Source organism: Cervus elaphus, chromosome 1 (genome assembly GCF_910594005.1).
Source record: "Cervus elaphus chromosome 1, mCerEla1.1, whole genome shotgun sequence".
Lineage (NCBI taxonomy): Eukaryota > Metazoa > Chordata > Mammalia > Artiodactyla > Cervidae > Cervus > Cervus elaphus.
The window spans coordinates 96676938-96704247 of NC_057815.1; the positions used below are offsets into that span (position 1 = coordinate 96676938).

General features: G+C 40.5%; 2 protein-coding genes and 1 non-coding gene across 3 annotated transcripts; all 3 read right to left on the minus strand.

The window, feature by feature from the left end:
- Nucleotides 1-1713: 1713 nt before the first annotated feature.
- LOC122703921 lies at nucleotides 1714-1820 on the minus strand. Its single transcript, XR_006343667.1, has one exon. It is a non-coding gene; the product is annotated as a U6 spliceosomal RNA (small nuclear RNA).
- A 325-nt stretch (nucleotides 1821-2145) lies between these two features.
- LOC122703339 (olfactory receptor 5B12-like) lies at nucleotides 2146-3291 on the minus strand. The gene is made up of 2 exons (XM_043917555.1): nucleotides 2374-3291; nucleotides 2146-2175 (listed from the first exon to the last, which is right to left on the minus strand). Exons 1-2 carry the CDS (start codon nucleotides 3289-3291, stop codon nucleotides 2146-2148), a joined length of 948 nt encoding a protein of 315 aa, XP_043773490.1.
- Nucleotides 3292-3397: 106 nt separating this feature from the next.
- LOC122703343 (olfactory receptor 5B2-like) lies at nucleotides 3398-26475 on the minus strand. Its single transcript, XM_043917570.1, has 7 exons — nucleotides 26465-26475; nucleotides 23991-24024; nucleotides 18338-19246; nucleotides 13379-13632; nucleotides 7260-7266; nucleotides 5981-6124; nucleotides 3398-3478 (listed from the first exon to the last, which is right to left on the minus strand). The coding sequence occupies exons 1-7, from the start codon at nucleotides 26473-26475 to the stop codon at nucleotides 3398-3400; spliced, it is 1440 nt and encodes a 479-aa protein (XP_043773505.1).
- Between the last annotated feature and the right edge of the window lie 835 nt (nucleotides 26476-27310).

Genomic DNA, 27310 nt, shown 5'->3' on the forward strand with positions numbered 1-27310 from the left:
TTCCAGCCCTCGGGTGTTCCACAAAAGCGCGGAAGGAAAAGCTGCACCCCCTCTCTGTGCCTTCCCCGTCAGAGCGGTCCAGGCAGCCAGGGGCTTGGTAGGCGCACTCTACCCAGGTGTGGCGTGCCCACTCCCTTCCGCGGACCCAGTCTCAGTTTCCGCTGGCGCCAGTCCGGCGTGCGCGCCTTCCGCCCTCCGCGTCCCCGCCTTCCGCCCTCCGCGTCCCCGGCCCCAGTCCCCGCTGCGCCGGTCGGGTGCCTGCGGCCTGTGTCTCTCCGCGACCTTCCCCTCCCCCCTGCCTCCGGCGGGGCGGGGCTGGGCCGGTCCGCAGCCTGCGAGCTCCTCTCTGGACCCTCTCGGTCTCTTTGTTCTGCGAACGGCCGGCAGTGTGTTCGGGCCGGTTAATTTACTCTCTCTCTTTTGGTCTCCCACAGTTCAAGTTGGAAACTCACAGAAGTTCCCTCCGATTGTCCTCAGGGCACTCGGGCCGGACCCTACCCCAAGCAATGCCGCCTAAGAGCTCCCGGGACGGATCTCCGTCCTTAGCTCTTTTGTCTCACTTTTTATCTTTTATATTTTGTCCTACCTCCTTTCGAAGACAATGGGCTGCTTTTCTGGGCGCCTGATGACCTCAGCTAGCGATCCGAAGTTGTTTTGCGAAGTTTGCTCTGCAGTTCAGTTATTCTTTTGATGAATTTGTAGGAGAGAAAGTGGTCTCCCCGTCCTACTCCTCCGCCATCTTGGCTCCTCGAAAACCTGCTTCACCCTTGATAGTATACTTGTTTCAATGCTATTCTCTCAGACTATCCCACCCTCGCCTTCTCCCACAGAGTCCAAAAGTCTGTTCTGTACATCTGTGTCTCTTTTTCTGTTTTGCATATAAGGTTATCATTACCATCTTTTTAAATTCCATATATATGCACTAGTATACTGTATTGGTCTTTATCATTCTGCCTTACTTCACTCTGTATAATGGGCTCCAGCTTCATCCATCTCATTAGGACTGGTTCAAATGAATTCTTTTTAATGGCTGAGTAATATTCCATGGTGTATATGTACCACAGCTTCCTTATTCATTCATCTGCTGATGGACATCTAGGTTGCTTCCATGTCCTGGCTATTATAAACAGTGCCGCGATGAACATTGGGGTGCACGTGTCTCTTTCAGATCTGGTTTCCTCGGTGTGTATGCCCAGAAGTGGGATTGCTGGGTCATATGGCAGTTCTATTTCCAGTTTTTTAAGGAATCTCCACACTGTTCTCCATAGTGGCTGTACTAGTTTGCATTCCCACCAACAGTGTAAGAGGGTTCCCTTTCCTCCACACCCTCTCCAGCATTTATTGCTTGTAGACTTTTGGATAGCAGCCATCCTGACTGGCGTGTAATGGTACCTCATTGTGGTTTTGATTTGCATTTCTCTAATAATGAGTGATGTTGAGCATCTTTTCATGTGTTTGTTAGCCATCTGTATGTCTTCTTTGGAGAAATGTCTGTTTAGTTCTTTGGCCCATGTTTTGATTGGGTCATTTATTTTTCTGGAATTGAGCTGCAGGAGTTGCTTGTATATTTTTGAGATTAATCCTTTGTCTGTTGCTTCATTTGCTATTATTTTCTCCCAATCTGAGGGCTGTCTTTTCACCTTGCTTATAGTTTCCTTTGTTGTGCAAAAGCTTTTAAGTTTCATTAGGTCCCATTTGTTTATTTTTGCTTTTAAAAATATGGAACACTTCACGAATTTGCGTGTCATCCTTACGCAGGGGCCATGCTAATCTTCTCTGTATCATTCCAATTTTAGTATATATGCTGCCGAAGCGAGCACTATCTAAGTTCAGGATCCATGTACACATGGATAATGGGGCATAATTCAAAAGGTTTCTGAGCTCTACCAGAAGTATGCTAAGTTATATTATCTGGATTAGATCCCTAAATTCTATTTTTTCAGCAGTCTTTCATGACAACTGTTAGGAGTATAAATGTCTAAGAACCATGCCCCTGTGCTGTGTGGAAGATTCATAGAGTTCTCTTAATTCTAGCAATTGAAAATGGAACTCTAATGTAAATCACCTATAAGAGTTACCTGCAAAGCACCTTAAACCAACAGACTGATGTAATGTGGGATCCTACAGTATCAAGGATTATAATCTTTATCTTAAGACAGAAGCAATGTTATATTTCTGGAAAGGGATGTCCGGAATTTCTTCTACCCAGTTACAGTCATGAAGAGTGAATAAAGTCAGTTTTGTCTGGGAAGGAACTGCTCAAAGAAATAAAAGACAAGAAAGAATTAACCTTCAAACAGCATTCTTGGCCACAGAAGTCCAATAAAAGTTTCACATGTGGTTTCCAATTAGTAAGCTAAGCCTAGTGAAGACTGCTTTCCCAACCACCCTTTTAAAGGCACCCTTGACCTCTTTGTTCCTCAGGCTGTAGACCAGTGGATTCAGCATGGGGATGACCATGGTGTAGAACACGGACGCCATTTTGTCTGTGCCCATGGAGTGGCTGGAGCTGGGCTGTAAGTACATGAAGATGACGGTCCCATAGAAGATGGAGACAGTGGTGAGGTGGGAGGCACAGGTGGAAAAGGCCTTCTGGCGTCCTTTAGATGAGCGCATCCTCAGGATAGCAATAAAAATGAAGAGGTATGAGCCCAAGATAACCAAAAGAGCAAAAAAGGAGTTGAACGCTGCCAGTGTGAAGAGCACAATCTCATTTGTGTAAATATCAGAGCAAGAGAGAGCCAGCAGTGGGGGAATGTCACAGAAAAAGTGATTAACCACGTTGGAATGGCAGAAGGAGAGGTGGAAAGTGAGGGCAACATGGATGGAAGATTGTAAGAGTCCACAGATATAGGAGCTGGTGACCAGCGAGGCACACATCCCTCTGGTCATGGTGGTGGTATAATGCAGGGGTTTGCACACGGCCGCGTGGCGGTCAAAGGCCATTGAGGCCAGGAGAAAACTTTCAACAGTGACAAAGGCTGCAAAGAAGAACATCTGGGTAGCACATGCATCATAGGATATAATCTTATCTCCTGTGAGAATCCCCGCCATTACTTTAGGAGTAACAGAGGAGGCATAAACACAGTCCACTAGGGAGAGGTTACCGAGGAAAAAGGACATGGGCGTGTGAAGTCGAGAGTCCAACAGAATCAACACGATCATCCCAAGGTTCCCAACCAGAGTAGTGAGGTAGATGAGAGTGAAGGTTGTAAATAGAGGGATCTGCATCTCTAGAGCATCTGTTAACCCCATGAGAAGGAATTCAGTCACCTCTGAAAGGTTCTCCATCAACTGGGGAGTCAACGTGAGCGGCACCTGTGACGAGATAGGCAAATACAAGATGAGGCTATTTGATCATCTTCATGGGGAGTAAACTGTAAATGGGGTCTCTAGTTCATGTGGCAGCTTCTTGTGGCGGGAAGGAGCTCATGGGTGAGAAGCTGAACCAGACTGTGGGTTGCGTGAGGTTGTTCATCTAGAAGTGGTGTGGAAAACGCTAGAATGCCCTTACTGATTGTGGCTGCCATGAGCAGACCGTATTATGACTCTGGGTCCCATTTCAGCTTGCTTGCTTGCTGTGTGTTATATCCTCTTATATTAAACCACGTAGGACTCTTTTTCACTATTTCCATCTCTTACAAAGCACACTTGTCTAAGGTATATACAGAAGGCTTAAATCAACAGAAAGTAAGATAGGAAACGTTTTATCAGTCATTGGTGTATAACGCTGACAAGCCCTCCTCAGTTGCCTCCTCCATCTCTGAGGGACCCTCATTCACTTCACTGGAGATATACAGTGATTCAAAGCCCTGCTTTAGGGACACCCAACCTTTTTTTTCCTTCTAATTCATGGGGCCCTCAGTTGAGTGGCCCTCAGTTTTCTGTCTTCCACTGTCATCTACACCTTTGCCTTATTTGTGGGTAAAGAGAATAGGGGAGATGGAAGAATCAGTTTTGTCCTCACCTAGAGACTCTGAACCATCAACCAGACCACAGACCTCCTGCCGTATCACGTAGGTTGTTCTCACCTCCAGTGGTAACTCAGCGGATAGCTTATTGTAGCTGCTTGAGAGACTGCTTGACTCGAGAGACACTTCTAACTCTGGGATGTTAAGTCCCATTCATTCCTCCTGGATTAACTATTATTAAATATTCAAGGGAGGATGTGATACAGCTCTTGTCTTTAAGGATTGCTTAGTGGGAGAGACCTACATCTGAAAGATACATTAGTCATAATGAATTTCTGAAGTGGAGGTACACCCATGGCCTTTGAAATGAGAAAGGATGTTTGGTTTGCCCAATACAAAACTCAGGAAGGATTTCTGGAGATCAGAACCCCTCAGTTGTGGCTTGGAAACTAAAGAAATAATAATAACAATATATTAATTATTATAACAGCAAACACATAACATTTACTTTGGGTCAGGAAACTGTTCTAAGTTGGTCACATATATTAACTCATTTAGTTCAGTTAGCAATTCTGTTAGGCAGGTACTATTATTACCTCCATTTTGCTTCAGATGGAACCATAATTTAAAGAGGTAAATTACTTGCTCAAGTAGCATATTTGATGGTAGAACTGGGATTGGAATCCAGGCAGCATGATCTAAAATCTGCAATATTAAGCATCCTTCTCAAAACAGTAGGTCAAGTTCATTAATCTTCCTATATTTCAGTTTCTTCACCTTCCAAGTGGGAAATTCAGTTTTCAACTTTTAAGGTAGATGATAGGATAACTTAGATCATGTAGAACATTTAAAACAATGCTAATTGCATAGCAAGTACTCGAAAAGTTTAAGATGTCACTATTACTATTACTGCTACTACTATTACTATATCAGGCAAAAGAAACATCATGGATAAAGGGATGAACTGGCAAACACTATTGTATAAACAGACAATTATAAGTATATAAGTATTACTATATCAAATCTCAATTCAGAGTCATGTACAAAAGTAATTGGTAGACATGAAACTAGGATTGAAACCTAAAAGAGAAAAAAATGTATCAGATTATAGATATAATACAACTATTTAGAAGAGTCTAAAGTGACTATTTAGATCAAATATAACAAGAATATACTTTTCCCAGGAATCCCTCCTTCATCGTTGATGGGGCTGTAAGTTGATGGGACACTATGGAGGTTCCTTAAAAAACTAAAAGTAGAGTTACCATATGATCCAGCAATCCCACTCCTGGGTATATAGCCAAAGGAAGACAATCCACTAATTTGAAAGGATACATGCACCTCAGTGTTCACAGCAGCACTGCTTAAAATAGCCCAAAATGTCCATGGACTGATCAATGATTAAAGAGAATGTAGTACATATATACAATAGAGTATTTCTCAACCATAAATAAGAATGAAATAATACCATTTGCAGCAACATGGGTGGGATTAGAGATTATCATTACTAAGTGAAGTAAGTCAGACAGAGAAAGATAAATATGATATGATATCACTTATATGTGGAATCTAAAAAAAATGGCATAAATGAACTTGTTTACAAAGCAGGAACAGACTCACAGACATAGAAGATGAACTTACGGTTGCCAAAAGGGATAGGGGTGATAAGAGCTTGGGATTAACAGACACATACTTCTATATATAAAATAGATAAAGAGAAAGGACCTACTGTATAGCACAGGGAAATATATCCAGTATCTTATAATAACCTATAATGTAAAAGAATCTGGAAAAGAATATACACATGTGTGTATATATATATGTATATATATATATATGAAACACAGAATCACTTTGCTGTACACCTTAAACTAATGCAACACTGAAAATCAACTGTATTTCAATAAAAAAGCAAGTAAAACCACAACTTTGAAAAATATTTACTTTTTCCAATAAGTGCCAGCAATTAGTAGCTTAGATAGGATGTGGCTATGGGAAATTTACTTACACTCTGTGAATCTCAGTCTGATTGTGAAATACCCAGCTCATGTAATACCCACAGTATTTACCTCACCGATGTGAAAAGCTGAGGCTAAAGGACACACGGAGCCCTGCTGACCCCGCACCAGTACACGGACTGTGTTCGGCGTTGGTTCTCTCTGCCCCTTCTCTTCCTGGCTGGCTTTGCACATAGACCAGCTCTGTACCAGGAGCTAGCGTTACAAAACGAAGAACACGACTCCTGACGGTTAAAGGAGGTAGAGACAACCAGATCCACAAATTACCTCCCCAACGTGATAAGTGATACAATAAAAGTGTGTGAAATGATCAGTAAAGTAACCAGAGTATGCCAGAATACGCTACTCACCATGAATCACTTTCTCCTGAGGCTTATTCATCAGTTCTTATGTCTGTGCTTGCTAGAGTTGCCAGATTTGCCCCAAATGCATAAACATGTAAATCTGATTAAATCTATTTTTGAAAAAAAAAGTTAATTTTTGTATTCCACTAATGTGATAAGAATAGCCAAATACATTTGTATTGACTAAATACATTATTAATACTACTTACAGATACAGACGAACAAAATATCTCCATTTGATCCAGAAATTCAGAGGTATGGGAGTGTGGATAGGATTGTACCACAAACATGAGACCGATTCTAATCCTAGTTCTATCAATAACCAGCTGGGTGTAGGCCTGCCACTGGCCAGATCTTCTTATTTCACAAGATGAAAAACATTCTTTATCTCTCTTGTAAGCTGCTATCCTGCTCTGATGTGACAATAGATATAAAAATTCTTTAGAAACCATAAAGGTACTAACATTTTAAAATCAGACAGTTTGAGACAAATTGCTTTCTGTAGTCTATCACACGTTTTCTTGGTTACTGCAGGATATTCAGTCAATAATATTGAATGTCCAAACTTTGATGTTTCTAAGGAAAATGGCTTTATATTTGAAATCACAAACAGATGTTGAAAGTTTCCTATAAGCCCTGAAATTCAGAAAGGGAGCTATGATGTTTCTACCTAGTCCTGTAGTACATTCTAAACAAACCAACAAAATAAATTAGGGGACGCAGCCTCCCTTTGTGGGTCTAACCGTCACTCCACCGTCTATGTGAGACACCTGATTATGATGAGCAGGGAAGTACGGGTGCTGGAGGGTGGCTCAGCAGAGTGGAAAGGGTGCTGAACTGGGGGTGAGACGATGCCTAGCTCGCAGGTCTAACTCTAAACTCTCTGGGCCTTCCTCATCCTCATTTGCAAGAATTAAAACAGCTGGAACTTCTAGAGGTCCTTCCCGTTCTAACCGGCTGTGATGGTGTGATTTCTTGATACTTACTTTTGTCCTAGGCGCGACAGATGAAGGTACAAGGCAGACAGTAAGGACAGCCTGCTTGTTCAAGCTACTGACTAGAAGTCCCCATCCAGAAAGGCTTCATGCTGGAGAAGCTCCTTCCCCACCCTCGGAGCTCTATATGGTGGAAGGCAACTTGGGCTGTGCTCTTGCAAATATCAAGGCAGAGAAAATGACCTTGTCACACAACCAATCTCAGGGGAAACATTTAGTAGCAAGTGAGTGGAAATCTCATGAGGCTCCAGGTCCCAGACTAGTCCTCCTAGCCTGAACCTGACCAGGAGATGCCGGAGGATAATGTTTGTATGCACTTTAGCTGAGCGTGTTTATGAAGGCAAGGGAGGATGGAAATTTAGGAGGAGCAGCTGGCCAGCAAGTCAGCAGCGCCCCAGCCAAGTTGTGTGTGTGCATGCTGAATCACTTCAGTCGTATCTGACTCTTTGTGACCGCGTGGACTGTAGTCCACCAGGCTCCTCTGTCCTTGGGATGCTCCAGATAAGAAGACTGGAGTGCGTTGGCCGTGCCTCCTCCAGGGGATCTTCTCCACCCGGGAATCGAACCAGCATCTCCTGTGGCCCCTGCACGGCAGGCAGATTCTTTACCATCAGGGAAGCCTCACAGACAAGTTAGGCAATGCAGATGAAAACTTCCTTAAAATCTCTGGCCTATGTGGTGTCAGAACCTTCTGCAAGCTTTCTCTATCTCTTTCATAAAAACCTGGAAATCAGTCTTTTTCTCAATTCTTTTAAACAAAACACCCATTTGTTTTACCACTACAGAGCTGGGCTGGGCAGATTTTGGGAAACCTCTATTCTTATTTTTTAGAACTAAGAAGATGGGTTCATTCTCTCCTCTGCATAGTCCTCTCTGTCCCTAAACGCCCAGGCAGGATTACCTCTGTTTTATCAGTACTGTCAAGCACAGTTTTTTTTATCAGTTTGGGCTCAGCAGTAACATGGTCTCCCTTCCAATCCTAGTTCTATCATCTGTTGCAGGGTGACCTTGGTCAAGTTATTCAATCTCTCCAAAAATCAGTATATCACCTATAAAAAGAGGAGCAATAATATTGAATATCCCTCATATGAGAGTAGGGGCTTCCCAGGTGGCCCTAGTGATAAAGAACCCATCTACCAATGCAGGATATATAAGAGATGCAGGTTCGATCCCTGGGTTGGGAAGATCCCCAGAGGAGGGCATGGCAACCCACTCTAGTATTCCTGCCTGGAGAATCTCATGGACAGAGGAGCCTGGTGGGATACAGTCCATATGGTCACAAAGACTTGGACACAACTGAAGTGATTTAGCACATACGCATATGAGAGTGCTAAAGATTACATTAGATGTTGGTGTTCAGTAGCTAGGTCATGCCCGACTCTTTGCGACCCCATGAACTGCAGCACACCAGGCTTCCCTGTCCTTTACTATCTCCCGGACTTTGCTCAAAATCTTGTCCATCGAGTCGGTGATGCCATCCAGCCAGCTCATCCTCTGTCGTCCCCTTCTCCTCCTGCCGTCAGTCTTTTCCTACATCAGGGTCTTTTCCAGTTAGTGCGTTCTTTGCATCAGGTGGCCAAAGTATTGGAGTTTCAGCTTCAGCATCAGTCCTTCCAGTGAATATTCAGGACTCATTTCCTTTAGGATCAACTGGTTTGATCTCCTTGCTGTCCAAGGGACTCTCAGGAGTCTTCTCTAGCATCACAATTCAAAAATATCAATTCTTCGGCACTCAGCCTTCTTTACGGTCCAAGTTTCACTTCTGTACCTGACTACTGGAGAAACCATAGTTTTGATTATACGAATCTTTGTCAGCAAAGTGATGTCGCTGCTTTTTAAGATGCTATCTTGGTTTGTCATAGCTTTTCTTCCTAGAAGCAAGCATTTTTAAATTTCATGGCTGCAGTCACCATCTGCAGTGATTTTGGAGTCCAAGAAAGTGAGATCTATCACTGTTTCCATTTTTACCCCATCTATTTGCCATTAAATGATGAGACTGGATGCCATGACATTAGTTTTTGAATGTTGAGTTTTAAACTTGCATTTTTCACTCTCATATGGATAGCATAGAATTCACCATTTTAAAGTGTATGATTTTTTTGTATTTACAATGTTATGTAATCATCACAAGAATCTTATTCCTGAATATTTCTATTGCCACAAAAATAAACCCCATATATGTTGGTAAGTCCCACTCTTCCTATTCCTAAATCCCCTGTCACTGAGTAATCAAAACTTTGTTTTTCTTTGTATTCCTAGTCTAGATATTTTATTTAAGTGGGCACATATAATTTTTGTCATTTTATGTCATTTTCTTTCACTTAACATAATACTTTTGAAGATCTTCCATGTGGCAATATTTTTAAATCTTCATTTCATTTTATGGCTGAATAATATTCCATTGTATAGATATATCACAGTGAGTTCATCATCTGATGAATATTTGGGGTCTTTTAACTTTTGGGCCATTGTTAATAATATTTCTATGAATATTCATTTACAAATTTTTGCTGAACAATACATCTTCAGTTCTCTTGGGTATATATTCAGAAGTGAAATTGCTGGGTTATATGGTAACTCTGTGTTTGACTTTCTGAAAACCACCAAATGGTTTTCAACAGCAGCTACATCATTTTTCATTCCCACCAGCAAGGTATTAGAGCTATTCTTCCACAAATATTGCTTTGATATTTCTGGATTTTTTTTTTTGCAATTCCATATGAATTTTAGATTGGGATTTCAGTTTTTGCCAAAAAAAAAAAAGAGCTGCTGGGATTTTGAAAGAAATTATACTGGTCATCTCAAACAAAGTTAGTGGAGGTGATAGAATTCCAGTTGAGCTATTTCATGTCCTAAAAGATGATACTGTTAAAGTGCTGCACTGTGAAAATGCCAGAAAATTTGGAAAACTCAGCAGTGGCCACAGGACTGGAAAGGTGTTTTCATTCCAATCCCAAAGAAAAGCAATGCCAAAAATGTTTAAACTATAGCACAACTGCACTCATCTCACACGCTAGCAAAGTAATGCTCAAAATTCTCCAAGAAGTCTTCAACTGTATGTAAACTGAGAACTTCCAGATGTTCAAGATGGATTTAGAAAAGGCAGAGGAACCAGAGATCAAATTGCCAACATCCAGTGGATCATTGAAAAAGCGAGAGAGTGCCACAAAAACATCTGCGTTTGTTTTGTTGACTACGCCAAAGCCTTTGAGTGTGTGGATCACAACAAACTATGGAAAATTCTTCAAGAGATGGGAATACCAGACCACCTTACCTGCCTCCTGAGAAATCTGTATGCAGGTCAAGAAGCAACAGTGAAAACCAGACACGGAACAACGGACTAGTTCCAAACTGGGAAAGGAATACAAGGCTGTATATTGTCACCCTGCTTGTGTAACTTACATGCAGAGTACGTCATGTGAAATGCTGGACTGGATGAAGCACAAACTGGAATCAAGACTGCTGAAAGAAATATCAATAAGCTCAGATATGCAGATGACACCGCTGTTATGGTAGAAAGCAAAGAGGAGCTAAAGAGCCTCTTGATGAAAGTGAAAGAGGAGAGTGAAACAGTTGGCTTAAAGCTCAGCATTCAGAAAACAAAGATCATGGCATTCAGTCCCATCACTTCTTGGCAAATAGATAGGGAAACAACGGAAACAGTGACAGACTTTATTTTCTTGGGTTCCAAGACCACTGCTGATGGTGACTGCAGCCATGAAATTAAAAGACACTTGCTCCTTGGAGGAAAAGCTATGACCAACCTAGACAGCATATGAAAAAGCAGAGACATTACTTTGCCAATAAAGGTCCCTCTAGTCAAAGCTATGGCTTTTCCAATAGTCTTGTATGGATATGAGAGCTGGACCATAAAGAAAGCTGAGTGCTAAAGAATTAATGCTTTTGAAATGTGGTGTTGGAGAAGACTCTTGAGAGTCCCTGGACTGCAAGGAGATCTAACCAATCCATCCTAAAGGAAATCAGTCCCAAATATTCATGGGAAGGACTGATGCTGAAGCTGAAACTCCAATATTTTGGCCACCTGATGTGAAGAGTTGACTGATTGGAAAAGACCCTGATACTGGGAAAGATGCTAGCAAGAGGAGAAGGGAACAACAGAGGATGAGATGTTTGAATGGTATTACTGACTTGATGGACTTGAGTTTGAGCAGGCTGTAAGAGTTGGTGATGGACAGGGAGGCCTGGTGTGCTGCAGTCCATGGGGTCACAAATAGTCAGACATGACTGAGTGGCTGAACTGAACTGAACTGAGATCACTTTGGGTAGTATTAACATCTTAATAATATTGTTTTCCTTCCCATGAACATCAGATGCCTTTCTACTTATTTACGTCTTTAATTTCTCTCCACTTATTTTATATCTATCGCAATCATACAGCCACTCCATAAGTGCCCACACCCAGGACACTGGGGCCAACGCTGCAGAAGGAATGCCACGCACTGGGCCCCAGAGCAGCGTTTGCTCGCTGCCCGGTCTTTCTGCAGACACTAGCTCTGTGGCTGTGCCCCATGTCTAGGGCACCAGTGCCCGCGCCTCACACCCTGGAGCTGCTCTGGCGTGGCCACTGCCCCCCTCCGTCAGTGCCCAAGCTCAGGCTTGTAGTTAGGCAACTTCAAGCCAAGGAGCTCCACAGTTTGCCATAAAACCACTACAGACTAAGGATAACAAGGACAAATTTCCCTACAGGTTTCAGAAAGAATGTAGTCTTGCTGACATCTTAATTTCAGACATGCAGACCTGTGTGATAGAAGAAATTTCTGTTGTTGTAAACTATCGAGTTCGTGGTACTTGGTATGGCAGCCCTAGATAACTGATACAGTGGCCTTGAGTTTGGCAGTTGGTTGTTACATAAAACAGCAGAAACTTAAGTAATAAAAGAAAAAGTAAATCGGACTGTATCGACAGTAAAAACATTTGTATTTCAAATTATACCATCACTAAAGTGAGTATGTAACCCAAGGATGGGAGAATATATTTGCAAATCATGTATCTGATAAGAAATATTATAGATGTATAGTAAGAAGACAAGTATGTGTGTATATACATATAGATATATTTTTCATGGATTGGAAGACTTTAATATATCAGCCTCTTCATATTTATCTACAGATTCAATCTGATCTCAAGAAAAATTCAAGCAAGAATTTTGGAAACATTCAAGCTGAAAGATTCATATGAAGAGGTAGAGCTACTAGAATACTTAAAGTAATTCTTAAAAAGAAGAATAAAGTTGAAATATGCTCCTTAACTGATTTCACGACTTACTCGAAAGTTACATTAATCAAGAAAGTGTATTTTGGTGAAACAACAGACACATAAATCATTTGAACAGAATAGAGATTTCGTCAATAGAAACATACAACATAGCAAACTAGTCTTTGCCATAGCAGTTAAACGGAAAAGTGATATTCTTTTTAACAAATAGTGCAGCAACAGTTGATGTCTATATACAAAAACGAATGAACTTCAAAGTGTACCTGATATCTAAAACAATAATTAATTCAAGATGGATACCACTTAAATGTGGAACATAAAATTATAAAACTTTCACAAGAAATACAGAAGAAGACGGGGAATTTTCGAGGGTGGCGTTGAATTTGTCAGAGCTGTGCTGTGCGCTTAGCCGCTCAGCCGTGTCCGACTCTCTGCGACCCCACGGACCCCAGGCTCCGCTGTCCATGGGGTTTCTCCAGGCCAGCATACTGGAGGGGGTTGCCATGGCTTCCTCCAGGGGATCTTCCCGGCCAAGGGATTGAACCCAAGTCTCCCTCGTGGCAGGCGGATTCTTTACCGTCTAAAGGATGGTCTCTGAAAGAGCAAAGTGACAAATTTTACTTATCAATATTAGAATTTTTGTTCTAGAAAAGAAAGCATAGGCTGGGAGAAAATATTTGCAAATCACATTTCTTTGCATATAATATTTTCAATTTACATATAAATGATTATTTACATTTTTCCAGCTTTATTGAGGATGAATGATAAAAATTCAGTCTATTTTAGGTGTACTATGTAATGTTTATATAGGGGTAAAATTGTGAAATTATTGCCATAATAAGATAATTAGCATATTCATCACCTCTCAGAGTTACCATTGGTTTCTCTGCCTGAGAACACTTGAGGTCCGCTCGTTCAGGGCTGTGTCCAGAGCTCTGTATGAGTGGGGACGTTCCCGGTGCAATGGCGGTTCTGAGCGCTTTTGCTGTGGGCGCTCCCCGAGTGGCTGGGTACTTGGGGTCTGGGGTGCGGAGCTCACATCCTGCCGTCCCGGGTGCGGGCTAGCCTTCACTGCCAGGGGTCCTGGCGACTGAAGTGTGGTGTGTGCAGACAGCCATGGAGCCCGAATCTTGAGTGCAGACACAGGGAGAATTGCCCCAGAACCAGTGGTCCAAGAAGGGTTGGCTCCAAGGTCCACGGCAAGTGGAGGGTTGGAGGCGGGCGTGAGCCCAGGGCTCAGAGAAGTCCAGCCTGGCTCTTCCCCTGGGGCAGGCGTCCGGGGGTGGGCTCAGTGTCTCCCTCTCCAGAGTCTGCAGCTGCTGGTTACCTCAGTGGCGTAAGTGGCAGGAGTCCTCTGTGGAATCTACATTAATGAACACTGGGGTTCACGGGGGCCCCCCATCGCAAAAGCTGTGGGGAGTGGCAGGGGTTGCGTGGGGTCCTCGAGGTGGGCACCGCAGCCAGGGGCACTCAGCCTGTGGCTGACCCTGACATCAACACTCCCCTCTGTTCCCAGCCAGACGCCTCGTCTCTGCCAGTCTCCCCCGGTGACCTTTTCTCTGTACTTATTCTCCACTTTTTATCCTTCACTGTGTTACTGCAGATTCTTAATTGGACTCCTGAGCCCTCCCAGAGCTATTTCTGTCTGCAGTTATCTATGTAACTGTTGTTTCACTTGGGAGGATAAATATACTCTCTTACCTTGTTGATGTCACTGTATAAAGGATTTGTTTTATAGAATATATAGAGTGTCCTTTAAAGGCAAAATAAAAAAAAACTCAATTAAAAATGCATGAAGGATCTGAACCTTTACAAGAGAATATATACAGATGAGAAGTACACATAATTGTGCTCAATAGAATTTTTCATTTAGAAAATAAATATTGAAACCACAAAGATATACTACTCTGAATTTGTTAAAATGGCAAAAAATCCTGATAGTGTTAAATACTAGTAAAGATTTGAACCTCACTCATTGATTTGCTATGGTAATGCAAAAAGGTACAATCACTTTTCAGGACAGTTTGGCAATTTCTTATAACATTATGTATGGATTTACCGTATGATCCAGTGCTTGCACTCTTTAAGTATTTACCATAGTGAACTGAAAACTTATGTTTCACAAAATCCTGTTTGTCAGTGTTTATTGCAGCTTTACTGAGATTCACCCAAACTAGAAGCAAACAGATATACCCCTAAAGGTGAATAGCTAAACAAACTGTGGTATTTATAGATATAACTGGAATACTATCCAGTAATAAAAAAAGAGGTGAGCTATTGATTTCTACAAAACATAGATGATTTTAAAGTGTTTTTCTTTGTGGCTAAGCTGGTAAAGAATCTGCCTGCAATGTGGGAGACCTGGGTTCAATCCCTGGGTTGGGAAGACCCCCTGAAGAAGGGAAAGGCTACCCACTCCAGTATTCTGGCCTGGAGAATTCCGTGGACTGTATAGTCCATGGGGTCACAAAGAGTTGGACACAACTGAGCAACTTTCACTTTCACTTTTGATAAGAAAAAGAGACCAAAACACTTCACATTATTAGATTCTATTTGTATGACATTTTGAAAAAGGCAAAACTGTAGAGATGGAAAATAATTCAGTGGTAATCAGGGGCTAGGGGAACAGGGAGCTATTGTCTATAAAAGGGACACTACGGGAATTTTTGAGTGATGAAATTATTCTGTATGTTTTCGAGGTGGCAGATACATGAATGTATGCATTCATCAAGGCCCATAGAACTGCTTGTCATGAAGAGTGACCTGTTAACGTTACAAACAAACAAATGGAATCAATTTGGAGGTTGGAAAACCCCAGGATAGAATGAAGACTATTACAAAAAGAATCTAAGTCCCTGAAAGGGGAGGGGAAACAAAGATTCAGCTAATGTCGAAAAAATGTATTGACTGGAAATTGTCAAACCCATAGTCTAAAAGTAAAAGGAACTCTATGACAAGACTGAATTGGGTACCAGCTGACAATCCTGGAATAGCTCTACCTGATACTAGAGTTGAACAAATACATGAAAAAGAGTTGGTCAGACAAATAAGAGGGAAGGCTGAAATAAAATGGGTTATATCAGAGACTTCAGTATAAAGCTATATTTAGTGTGTGCTCTCTGGTTTTCTCGCCTTTGAAAATTATAATGTGACCATACTTTTCCTACCAAATGACTTACTGAAGGCAGAAATATGAACTCCTTTATGACGCTGTGCTAGCATAGCTCTGAAAAAATGCTAATCACAGTGCCATACACCTGAAGGCAATATGATTAATATTGTCAATCAACTCTACTTCAGTTAAGAAAAAACATGAGACAACAAAAAAGAGCCAAAATGTATATCTTTATTTAAAAAAAATCTATATCATGTTTTTCTTCATTTTAGAATTCCACTAGCCTTTTAAGCTAGAGAAGTGAAAAACGCTAAATTTATATTCTGATAGCATAATTAGTTATTTTTAACTAAAAACTAGCTATGGTCCATTTGACTCCTTTAACAAATTTCTCACACCTGTGTGTATGTGCATACACAAGATCCTTTCATGTGCTTCTTTTGATGAGTTTGATCCCTCTCTTATAAATACACTTGCATAGAATATGGTAGAGAAAATATGACCATATGAATAAATCAAGGATAATTAATAAAATTTATGACAAACAAGATCTAAAAAACCTCAAGGTCTCCTTTCGCCATCCTCATTCAGATATTATTTATCTGGACACATTATTTTCTTTTTTCTCAGTGACAGGTTTTGAGAAGAAAGGTATTATCTCCGTAATTTTCATGCAGTGTGAGCAGTAAAATATGATTTAATGCATGGAGATGATCTGACAGAAATTATGTAGGTTACTGGCGATTCTACACCTTTAAGAGGTGAAACCTAGAGACAATTTTGCCTTCTCAACAGCTTTCTTAGGAGCGCTCTTGACTTCTTTGTTTCTTAGGCTGCAGACCACGGGAGTCAGCATGGGGATGACATCGTACAGAACGTGGACGCCGTTTTGTCTGCGTCGATGGAATGACTGGAGCTGGGCTGGAAGTATGTAAAGATGCTGCTTCTGCTGCTAAGTCGCTTCAGTCGTGTCCGACCCTGTGCGACCCCAGAGATGGCAGCCCACCAGGCTCCCCCCGTTCTTGGGATTCTTCAGGCAAGAACACTGGGGTGGGCTGCCATTTCCTTCTCCACTGCATGAAAGTGAAAAGTGAAAGTGAAGTTGCTCAGTCGTGTCTGACTCTTCGCAACCCCATGGACTGTAGCCCACCAGGCTCCTCCGCCCATGGGATTCTCCAGGCAAGGGTACTGGAGTGGGTTGGCATTGCCTTCTCCGGGAACCTCTGCAGACATACCATAATTTCACCCCAATGAAACCGACCCTTGACATTTGGCCTCCAGAGCTGTCAGAAATAAATCCATGGGGTTTTTTGGCCGTGCCATACAACTTGTGGAGTAAAATGAATAAATACTGAGTCAGTGTATGATTTACAAGTGGTTTATTAAGATACGGTTTTTTAGAAGTGGGAGAGGTCTTCAGGTACATTTGTCAGCCATTGGTTGGCTGCAAGTGAGCAAGCAGTTTGAAGAATTTCAAAAGAATAGGGATTATTAGATGTTAGCACGTGCAAGAAATTGGGATCATTGTCAACTGGATATTGGTGGATTCTCCCCTTAAAGTTTTTGCAGCTTTCTTTTTTTATGTAATTTGGAATTTCTGGAGTTGTCATAATGCTCAGTAAAATAATTTAAAAATCAAGTTTCAAAGCTTTATTTCCAGTGCAATAACCAGGTTAAGCTACTGCTCAAAGAGCTTTTCCATTCAAGTTGAGAAAAAGATATGAACAGGTGAGAAAATAAATATAAGAGCTGCATGTTGATAATGACTATGGAGATGAGAGAGCAGGCTTAGAAAAAAAAACTCCATGGGAGGGAAGTGACTATTTCATAAAGTAGCTCATGGCAAGCCTCTATAATCTCCCAAGTGGGTAAAATTTAACTAGGAATTTGAAGTGAGTGGAAGAATATTCCATGCAGTGGAAACATTAGTGCAAAGAAGCTGAGACAAGGGCGAGTTTGGAGTGGTCCAGATTTGGTAGAAGTCAGTGTAAATGAAGTAGAGTGAATGAATTGAATATTGGTAGGACATGAGATAGCTGAGTAGAATATAAATGTTGGAGTGGCATCAACAATTTAAAAACATTTATTGCCAAAAAAATGGGTAGCATTGTTATTATTTTCAGTGAAATTTTAAAAACAAAATGTGAAGAGTTAGTGCTCATAAGATTAAGGTAAAAATGAGTGAATCATATACATCCTTTTATTCTAATAGGGCTATTTACCTTTGGTAAATTTCACATGAATATGCTTTCTCTTTCCAAATCACTCATTAATGACTGAAGCATTGGTTTATTAAACTACTATAATTATTTAGCTCTAGATAAAATGTGCCAACAAAAACACATATTTCATTAAAAACCATTATTATATTTTGCCTGCATTTTAAATGGTTGGGACTATTCCTCAACTAAAGAGAGAAAAAATATGAGACAAAATCTGTATCCTTCTGTCCCAGATGGCCACTATCATTTAAAAAAATTTTTTTAAATTAATTAATTTATTTTAATTGGGGGCTAATTACTTTACAATATTGTAGTGGTTTTTGCCATACATTGACATGAATCAGCCATGGGTTTACATGTGTTTCCCGTCCTGAATCCCCCTCCCACCTCCCTCCCCATGGCCATTATCATTTGAGTCATTGCATGGGGCAGATTCAAAAGGGGTAAAATAGCTTTTGTGGATTCTATAGCAAGAGAAAATCTAGAGAAACTTTTACCTTCTCAGCAGCTTTGTTGAATGCACTCTTGACTTCTCTGTTCCGTAGGCTATAGACCACCGGGTTCAGCATGGGGATGAGCATCGTATAGAACACAGATGTGATTTTGTCTGTGTCCATGGAGTGGCTGGAGCTGGGCTGTACGTACATGAAGATGACGGTCCCATAAAATATGGAAACAGTAGTGAGGTGAGAAGCGCAGGTAGACAAAGCCTTCTGGTACCCCTCTTGTGAGTGCACCCTCAAAACTGTCATACATATGAACAGGTAGGAAATCAAGATTACAGAAAGTGCAAGCAAGACATTGAAGCTTGAGACAAGAACAAGAATCATTTCACTGATGCGTTTCTCAGAGCAAGAGAGGGTCATGACTGCTGGAACATCACAGAAAAAGTGATGGATCACATTGGACCCACAGAAAGAGAGACTGAACGTGTCTCCAGTGTTGACAGAAGCATTCAGAACACCACATGCATAAGAGCCTACGACAAGACAAGCACACCTGTTTGTGGTCATGGAGGTGGTGTAATGCAGGGGCTTGCACACTGCTGCGTATCGGTCATAAGCCATTGAGGCCAACAGATAACTTTCCGCAGTGGCAAAGACTATGAAAAAGAACATCTGAGCCGCACATGCATGGTAGGAGATGACTTTGTCTGCTTTCAGGAGCCCAGCCATCACCTTTGGAGTGATGGTGGAGGAGTAACAAAAGTCCACCAGAGACAGGTTACAGAGGAAAAAGTACATAGGCGTGTGGAGACGAGAGTCCAGCAGGATCAACGTGGTCATCCCCAGGTTCCCAATCAGAGTGAGGAGGTAAATGAAGGTGAAGATTACAAAGAGAGGAACCTGCAGCTGTGGGTCATCTGTGAGTCCGAGCAGGATGAAATCGGTTACCTCTGTGCTATTCTTCATGGATTTAAGAATCACAAGATGCTCTCGTAATGAAAATAAGGGAGAGAGTGATGCAGAAAGAAGAGCTGCACAGAAATTGAAACGCACAACCTTTATATTATTATAATAGAATTCACAGAGAAGATTCTTCATGGACACCTTTCCAACATGTAAATTTCCTATATGAAAAATCTGAGTTACAGGAAGGGATGATGAGCTTGGAAGGGCATATGCCTGGAGTGCATTGATCTCTAAATCAGATTTTTGAGTCTTCCAAGAGGTGGAGCTAGTGGTAAAGAACCTGCTTGCCAATGCAGAAGAGGTAAGAGATGCCACTTGGATCTCTGGGGGCAGAAGATCCCCTGGAGAAGAGCATGGCAACCCAGTCCAGTATTCTCGCCTGGAGAATTCCATGGACGGGGAGCCTAGCAGGCTACAGTCCACGGGGTCGCGAAAAGTCGGACACGACTGAAGTGGATTAGCAGCCCAAGAGCGTATGCTTTTATAGTGCTCACGTGTATTTTTTAATACTCTCATTATTCTTATTAAATTGATAGTTGTTATGACTATTTATATATTAGTAACATGGCAACAGAAAGGTTGAGTAATTTATTCAAGTTTACATGGCTATGAAGAGAGCAATGCTTTAGAGTCATCAGAATGGTTTCCAAAGTAAAGAACATTAACGAATTTGAATTGGTTTTAATTTCATTCAATTCTCATTTGATTATGGTATCCATTCCACCAAGCTTTATGCTTGGGATGACACAGCAGAGTAAGTCACAGATATGTGTATAGATGCAGTGAGATGCATGCAGCATTAGAGACAAATACAACCAGCCAATCAGGTCTGAAGGGAAGGGATGGAATTGGGGTGAGATACTGAGTTCCGAGGAGACAGGCGCATGCACTCCCTATAAACCCTGCCGTTGATGACCTGGGAGACATCGTCCTAAACTGAGTTTCCTGCAGCTCCTTTTATCTAGCAATAAGATGAGGTGATATTGGAACCTACTTCAGAACTCCTGTGAGCGTTAAATAAAATAATCATGACAAGCAGTTCAGACAATGTGGGGGCTCAGTGCCATCCTGATGAGTGCTCTCTATAATCTGATAATTAAGATAGAATGATGGAGCCTATTGATTTAGAAAAGGCTGGTGACAACATGCAGGGCTTTGAGGCGTGGATGGGTTTTTAAGTATTGTAGTTTTATTTTGTGATTTCTACTTTTTTCACACACTATGTCCACTTGGACCTTTCTTTCTTTCTTTCTTTCTTTCTTTTTTTCAGTGTTTCCCACTCTGTCTTCCTGTCTTATGTTATTGGCTTTGTCAACTACTCTATGCAAGAAGCCAGGGATCTGCAAGACTTGTTTTGTTTAAGTACTTTTTTTTAGTTTGATACGCATTTTAGCTTGTGTTGAATGACTATCTCAGACTCATTCTTAGAGTCATTACTGTCAACTTTTAGCTGGACTGCAGATACTGAGGGTTGAAAATTCATGTCTGTGGCATTGACTTTAACCCTGCAGATTGTTCAAGAGCAAGACAAATGTTTTAAGTCAATTAGTTTGTACATTAAGTCTTTGAGAGGGCATTCATTTTCTGGTAACTACTACTTGTTACCATTTTCTACCTGGCCCTTCCACACATTCCTTCATGTGTCTGAATTGATTGTATTTGTATATAAACACATCACTCAAATCGTAGTATAAGCTATAATTTCTTATTTAGCATTTGCTATATTTTATGACGACAGGTAAATTCCTATTGGGCCCAAATGGACAATCCAGTAAAATAATGGCTTCTTAAAATTCTTAATTTAGTTACATGCACACAATACTTGTCACCACATTAGAGAACATAAACACACATTCTAGTATTAGAATGTGGACATATTTGGAAGCCATTATTTAGACTGCTACAATGGGAATGAAAAAAGCATATAATAGATAAATTATCTATAGAATTAGAGATTATTGAATCTGAGGTGTCTTCATAGATCATGTGGCCAAATTCCTAATTGTGTCTATTAATCAACAGAAATGCAAAAAGAAGTATTAACTTGTCCAAAGTCATATATGTAGAATGAATCCATTCCCAAATCACATTTATGGGGATTAGTGACAGCTCTGACATAATGCTTATGTGCTAGTTTATCTCTCAGCTAGACAGAAATCAGACAAGACAGACAAGTGGGCAGGCAGATAGATAGAAATACAGAGGATGGATGGATGACTGGGTGATGAATGGATGGATGGATGGATAGAGAGATAGGCGATTAGACAGGAGAAGGAGAGTTTGTGCATACATATTCATATCCATATACACATAAGCTCCTAAGATCCCCTGGAGGAGAGCATGGCATATAAAAACAACATGCATTTATGACCATGTGTTTATGACCATGCATTTATGACAACATGCGTTTATGAATCAGAGCATCATTTAATCTAGGTTTTTGCTCAGTCTCTGAAGGAAAGCAGCTTGACATATCCTAAATATTACTGTACTACCTCCTGAGTGAAATATTTTTACATTTAAATACTAGATCCATATGATGATTTCAGAAAAGTATGCAAAGAGCCAGATATGAGCTCAGAAACTCATAAAATATGTGACTGCTTCTGCATGAATTGCATTTTTCACTAAAAATGAATATTGAATATAGGAGCTTACCGTGTTCTTTGAGAAAAGGAAAAGTCAATCTTGAAATATGAATCTGAAGTCAGAAATCATCCTCAAAATTATTTGGAGATTTTGTCTCTCACGATCTGCTTCAAAGTTCCAATGTCCCTGAATCATAAAGAAATGAAGAAAAGATAATTATATGGAGCTAGGAAGCTTGAATTCAAGTCTCACATCTACTGGGTTTTTCTGAGTATTTGGAAGAGTTCTTTACCTTCTGCCAAGTTCAGCCTTTTTATTTATGACATTTAAAAAAGAAATAATAAAATTGTCACTCCCACATACTTTGCAGTATTTTGCCTGTAAAGAGCAAATGAAAGTTGGTCTATAAAAGACCTTAGACCTCTTCCTTTCAACAAGAATGAATACAAGTTTTTACCATAGGGCATTTCCCCTGCTGTCTTTAAAGACTCTCTATAAATAGCTTAAGGAAAGGCCAATGTGTTGACTAAAATGTATTAGCATTCACCTGAATAAATGGTGAACAAATGCTTCTGCTTGGAGTCTAGCCTTTAAAAACTAATGCCATTAAAAAAGATAATAATGCCATGTGGTGTCATCATAAGATTTAGAGACTAATAAATGGGAACCAGGAGAAAGTTATAAAGGTACATTGCTTTTGGAGGAGCAGGTGTCCTATGAGGGCAATTAACTTTTCTTTCCTCACGTATCTGGGGAAGAAACAATTCAACTGCCTACAGGGACATAGCTTGGTTTGTTGAGGAGCACATGGATGCATTTTTCAGCAACTCATGTCACCCCCCCCCATATTTTATTAAGATGTAATTTATGTACATGAACAGCAGATTTAATCCATTTAATTTATTGTGACTGTTGAGACTTGAACTATCAGTTCAGTTCAGTCACTCAGTCGTGTCCAGCTGTTTGTGACCCCATGGACTGTAGCACACCAGGCTTCCCTGTCCATCACCGACTCCTGGAGCTTGCTCAAACTCATGTCCGTTGAGTCGGTGATGCCATCCAACCATCTCATCCTCTGTCATCCCCTTCTCCTCCTGTCTTCAATCTTTCCCAGCATCAGCGTCTCTATTAAAATTTTGTTTTGTTTTTATGGACAAAACATTTTCCTTTTTCACCTTTCCATCTTTTAAATATTCTAGCCAAAGATTAGGCTACTGCAAGTGTTAGCAGACTGACAATGTCTTTATTTCTTTTATGGGTTTGCACTGAACACACAGATATGGCACAGGAATAAGAAAGATGGGAATTAAATCAACTTTTATCCTGATAATTTAAAATTTTGGTTTAGCTCTTTAGGAAGATGGGCTTCTTTTGATCTTGAACTACCCTCGTGTATAGGCTAGTGGTACCCTATCTACAAACCCATGGCAATCATTTTGTCTGTGTAGAGTACCAGCTCTTACAATGAGGGCTTATTTTTGCTGCTAGAATATGTTCAGTCTATGTACGAACCATATAATTTCTCTGGTGGCAGCCATCAGTAGTTGGCAGATAGAGGCAGAGTGATAAATCCCTCAGATTCTTCATCTTTCAGGTAGTAAAGCTCTGAGGCACGTCTATGCGGTCTTCAAGTGAGCCCTGGGGTAACTGAGGCCTAGTCGTCCACCTGGGCAGCACGCTCACTCATGTCGCCTGTATTGGCCAAGCTTCTGTTCCTGATTCACTTGCTTGCTGCTCAATCAGTGCTTTCTTCTGTTACCTCTAACATACAACTATTTGGAATGAAATCCCCCTCTCCTTTTTTTAGCCACATCACTCAGCTTGCACGATCTTAGTTCCCCAACCAGTTATTGAACCCGGGACCTTGGCAGTGAAAGTGCAGAGTCTTAACCACTGGAAACGAGGGAAATGAAATGAAATAAAATCCTTGACTCTGGGTCTGCTTATGGAAAATCTAACCTAATATTTATCCTAGGATTAGTGGTCTCTCCTTTGATGAGCAGTTCCTACCATTACTTTTTCTACATAATTAAAGCGGGATTGAAGATCAAAAGACACCTTTGCTGCAGATAAGAAGGAAGAAAAAGAAAGAACAAATTATGCTCTACTCCTCTTCCAATTTCTGCAGTCTGATGAATTAATCTCTTACCTCCTGCGGAAGCACTTTCCCTGAACTTCTGCACCTGTGGATAGTATACTAACTTTTGATTTTTGTATCTCTGATAATGTTTGATTTTGCCATCACATTCAAATAGTTTATCTGGCTATGGAAATCTAGCCTGAAATTTATTTTGTCCTATTTTTTTTAAAGCTATCAGGCCACTGAATAATCACTTCAATTTTTTTAAAATAAGAAAACTGATTTAGGACAATTATTATTACTCTGTTATGTTCCCCTCTGCAACAGATTGAATTGTTTTTGTCTCTTCCTCCCAGTTCCTATGTTGAAGTCCTAATACGCAGTGCCATGACATCTGGAGATGCAGCATTGAGAGGCATCTAGAGTTAGATTTGATCATGAAGGTGGGGAGATAATAAGGTGGGGACTACATGCCCTTAAAAAGAAAGGAAGAGACATTAAGAGCTGTCTCTCTTCACCATGTGAGGATATAGCAAGAAGTTGGCCATCTGCAAGACTGAAAGGATGCTCTTATCAGATATAAATTGACCAGCTACTCGACCTTGGACTTCTCAGCTTTTTCAAGTGCAAGAGATAAATGTTTATTGTATAATCTATGGTATTTTCTTATAGCAGTTTAAGTATCTGAACTAGATACTTTCTTTGGCATCTAAAAAGTTTGATCTTTGTACTTATTTTTAATTTAATTTAAAAATAAAAATTATATAAATGTAAGGTATAAAACACAAAGATTTATATATAGTGAAATGATTATAGCAGTCAAGATTACTAACACATCCATGTCCTACATTTATTGTAGGACTATGTTTAATTGTCATTTATTATACTTTTAGACTCCAAATCTATTGGTTCCATTTATACTGTCTTGTTGATATTCTCTATTTGTTGAAAAAGCATTCTCAATATTCCTTTAAACCTTTATTCTATATTTAATTAAATTATTTAAGGATATTTAAAACAATTGATTTAAAATCTTTCACCAGTAAGTCCAATGTCTGTGCTTCTGTTAATTTCTGTTTCTATGTGAATGAAACATACTTTCATGTTTTTTAAATGTCTCTTATTTTTTGGTTGAAAACTGGACTTTTAGAATATTATAGTGTGGTAACTCTAGAGATCAGAATCTTTTTCCTCCCAGGGTTGTTCTGTTGTTGTTGTTGTTGCTTGCTGTGGGTTGTAATCCTTTCACGGAGAGTTTTCTACACTATTTTTTAAGAGTGTATCCTTTGTTATGTGAGGTTTCAGAAGTCTCTGTTGCTTTGGCTTGAGGTCACTTACGGATTTGACATATACAAATTTTATTTTTTGGGGCTCCAAAATCACTGCAGATGGTGACTGCAGTCATGAAATTAAAAGATGCTTGCTTCCTGGAAGAAAAGCTATGACCAACCTAGACAGCATATTAAAAAGCAGAGACATTACTTTGCTGACAAAGGTCCATCTAGTCAAAGCTATGGCTTTTTCCAGTGGTCATGTATGGATGTGAGAGTTGGACCATAAAGAAAGCTGAGCACCAAAAAAAAAAAAAAAAAAGAAAGCTGAGCACCAAAGAATTGATGCTTTTGAGCTGTGATGTTGGAGAAGACTCTTGAGAGTCCCTTGGACTGCAAGGAGATCCAACTAATGCATCCTAAAGGAAATCAGTCCTGAATGTTCATTGGAAGAACTGATGTTGAAGCTGAAACTCCATTACTTTGGCCCCCAGATGTGAAGAACTGACTCACTGGAAAAGACCCTGATGCTGGGGAAGAGTGAAGGTGGGAGGAGAAGGGGACGACAGAAGATGGGATGCTTGGATGGCATCACCGACTAGACGGACATGAGTTTGAGCAAGCTCTGGGAGTTGGTGATGGACAGGGAAGCCTGGCGTGCTGCAGTCCTTGGGGTCGCAAAGAGTTAGATACGACTGAGCGACTGAAGTGACTGAAAGTCCATGATTAAGTCATGATTTTTATGATTTAGTGTTTGTTAATTGCTATAAACCTTTGAACATTTTTCAGAGTTATGACAAAAATTTGATTCCGAAAATTTCTGCTTGCTTTTTTGGTGTTTCTGTGGAATTCCTTAATCTGCCATTTCTCCTGCCTTGTCTCTTTTAAGAACACTGGCTATTGCATTTAGGACCCACTGAATAATCTAGGTTAATTTCCCATGTCAATACTGTCAACTTAATGACAACTGCAAATTGTTTGTCACAGAAGATAACTGTATTAGTCAGCTTGGACTTCCATAACTGCATGCCACAGACTGGGTGACTTAACAGACGCTACTTTTCTTACATTACTGGAGGCTGGAAATTGCAAGATCAAAGTGCTGGACAGCTCAGTTCCTGGTGAGGAATCTTCGTGGCTTGCAGATGCCAATTTTTCACTGTGCCCTCACATGGTAGAGAAAGAGAGCTCTGATACTTTTCTCTCTACTTATAAGGCAGAAGTTCTATTGGATTAAGGCCCAATTGTTATGACCTTATATAATTTCATTACCTCTTTCTCATCCCTGTCTCCGAAACAGTCACATTAAGGGCTATATCTGCACTATGTTAAATTTGGGGAGGACGGACATGATTCAGTCCATAACAGTAGCCATATAAAGGTCCAAGATATTAGGGACTCATTTATTTGGAGACATTATTCAGCCTCTCACAGATTTGCTTCTCAATATGCTACTATGTCCATTACAGTTTGCTTTGGGAAAAAGAGAGCTTCCTAATGTGGTCACTAAAAGATGTCAGTTAATGAAAGTGTCATCATCCACAGCAGCAAATTGAGCTAGAAAATTGAGCCCCCTCAGTCTGTCAGGAGAAGAGACAGCTAGTGTGTTATACATGTGCTTTCACCCACCCTGACATGACACATTTTTCCAAGTCCATTGTCTACAATTAGTAAATATCTCTGCTGAGTTGCAATGGAGTAGTCACATGTGAGGGAAAGCTAATGGACTGTTTGAACACCAGTATATTTGTGAAACTTGCTATACCAATTTTTGAGAATAAGAAAAGAGTAATATTTAACCTTAAGGGACACCAGAAATGCCCTGGAAACTGTACTCCTCTTGGTATAGATGTCATCTGATGATCGTCTTAACAATCCTCTGACAATTATGTGCTATTATCTCCCTCTTTACAGATGAGAAGCTAGAGTTTGGAGGAGTTAAATAAATTACTTAAATTTTAGGGTGACGCCATCTCCATGCATTGAACAAATGGGTGACCACTAGATTTACTGCACTAAAAAAAGTGTGATGCCTTTTGGTGGAGTGTGAGATCAGAGGCAAAAGGAGAGACGAAATCATGGATCTAATTCCTTTGTTGCAAAAAAGTTCCTAGGACA

Coding starts and splice junctions, on each gene's coding strand:
- LOC122703343 (XM_043917570.1), bottom strand. Junction 13,633..18,337: donor TCAACAAAGCTGCTGAGAAG/GTAAAAGTTTCT, acceptor TCTGCACTCAAG/ATTCGGGCTCCATGGCTGTC. Junction 3,479..5,980: donor CAGCTTTTCACATCGGTGAG/GTAAATACTGTG, acceptor CACCACTTCTAG/ATGAACAACCTCACGCAACC.
- LOC122703339 (XM_043917555.1), bottom strand. CDS start 3,291: ATGGAGAACCTTTCAGAGGTGACTGAATTCCTTCTCATGGGGTTAACA. Junction 2,176..2,373: donor AAAGGGTGGTTGGGAAAGCA/GTCTTCACTAGG, acceptor ATCCCTTTCCAG/AAATATAACATTGCTTCTGT.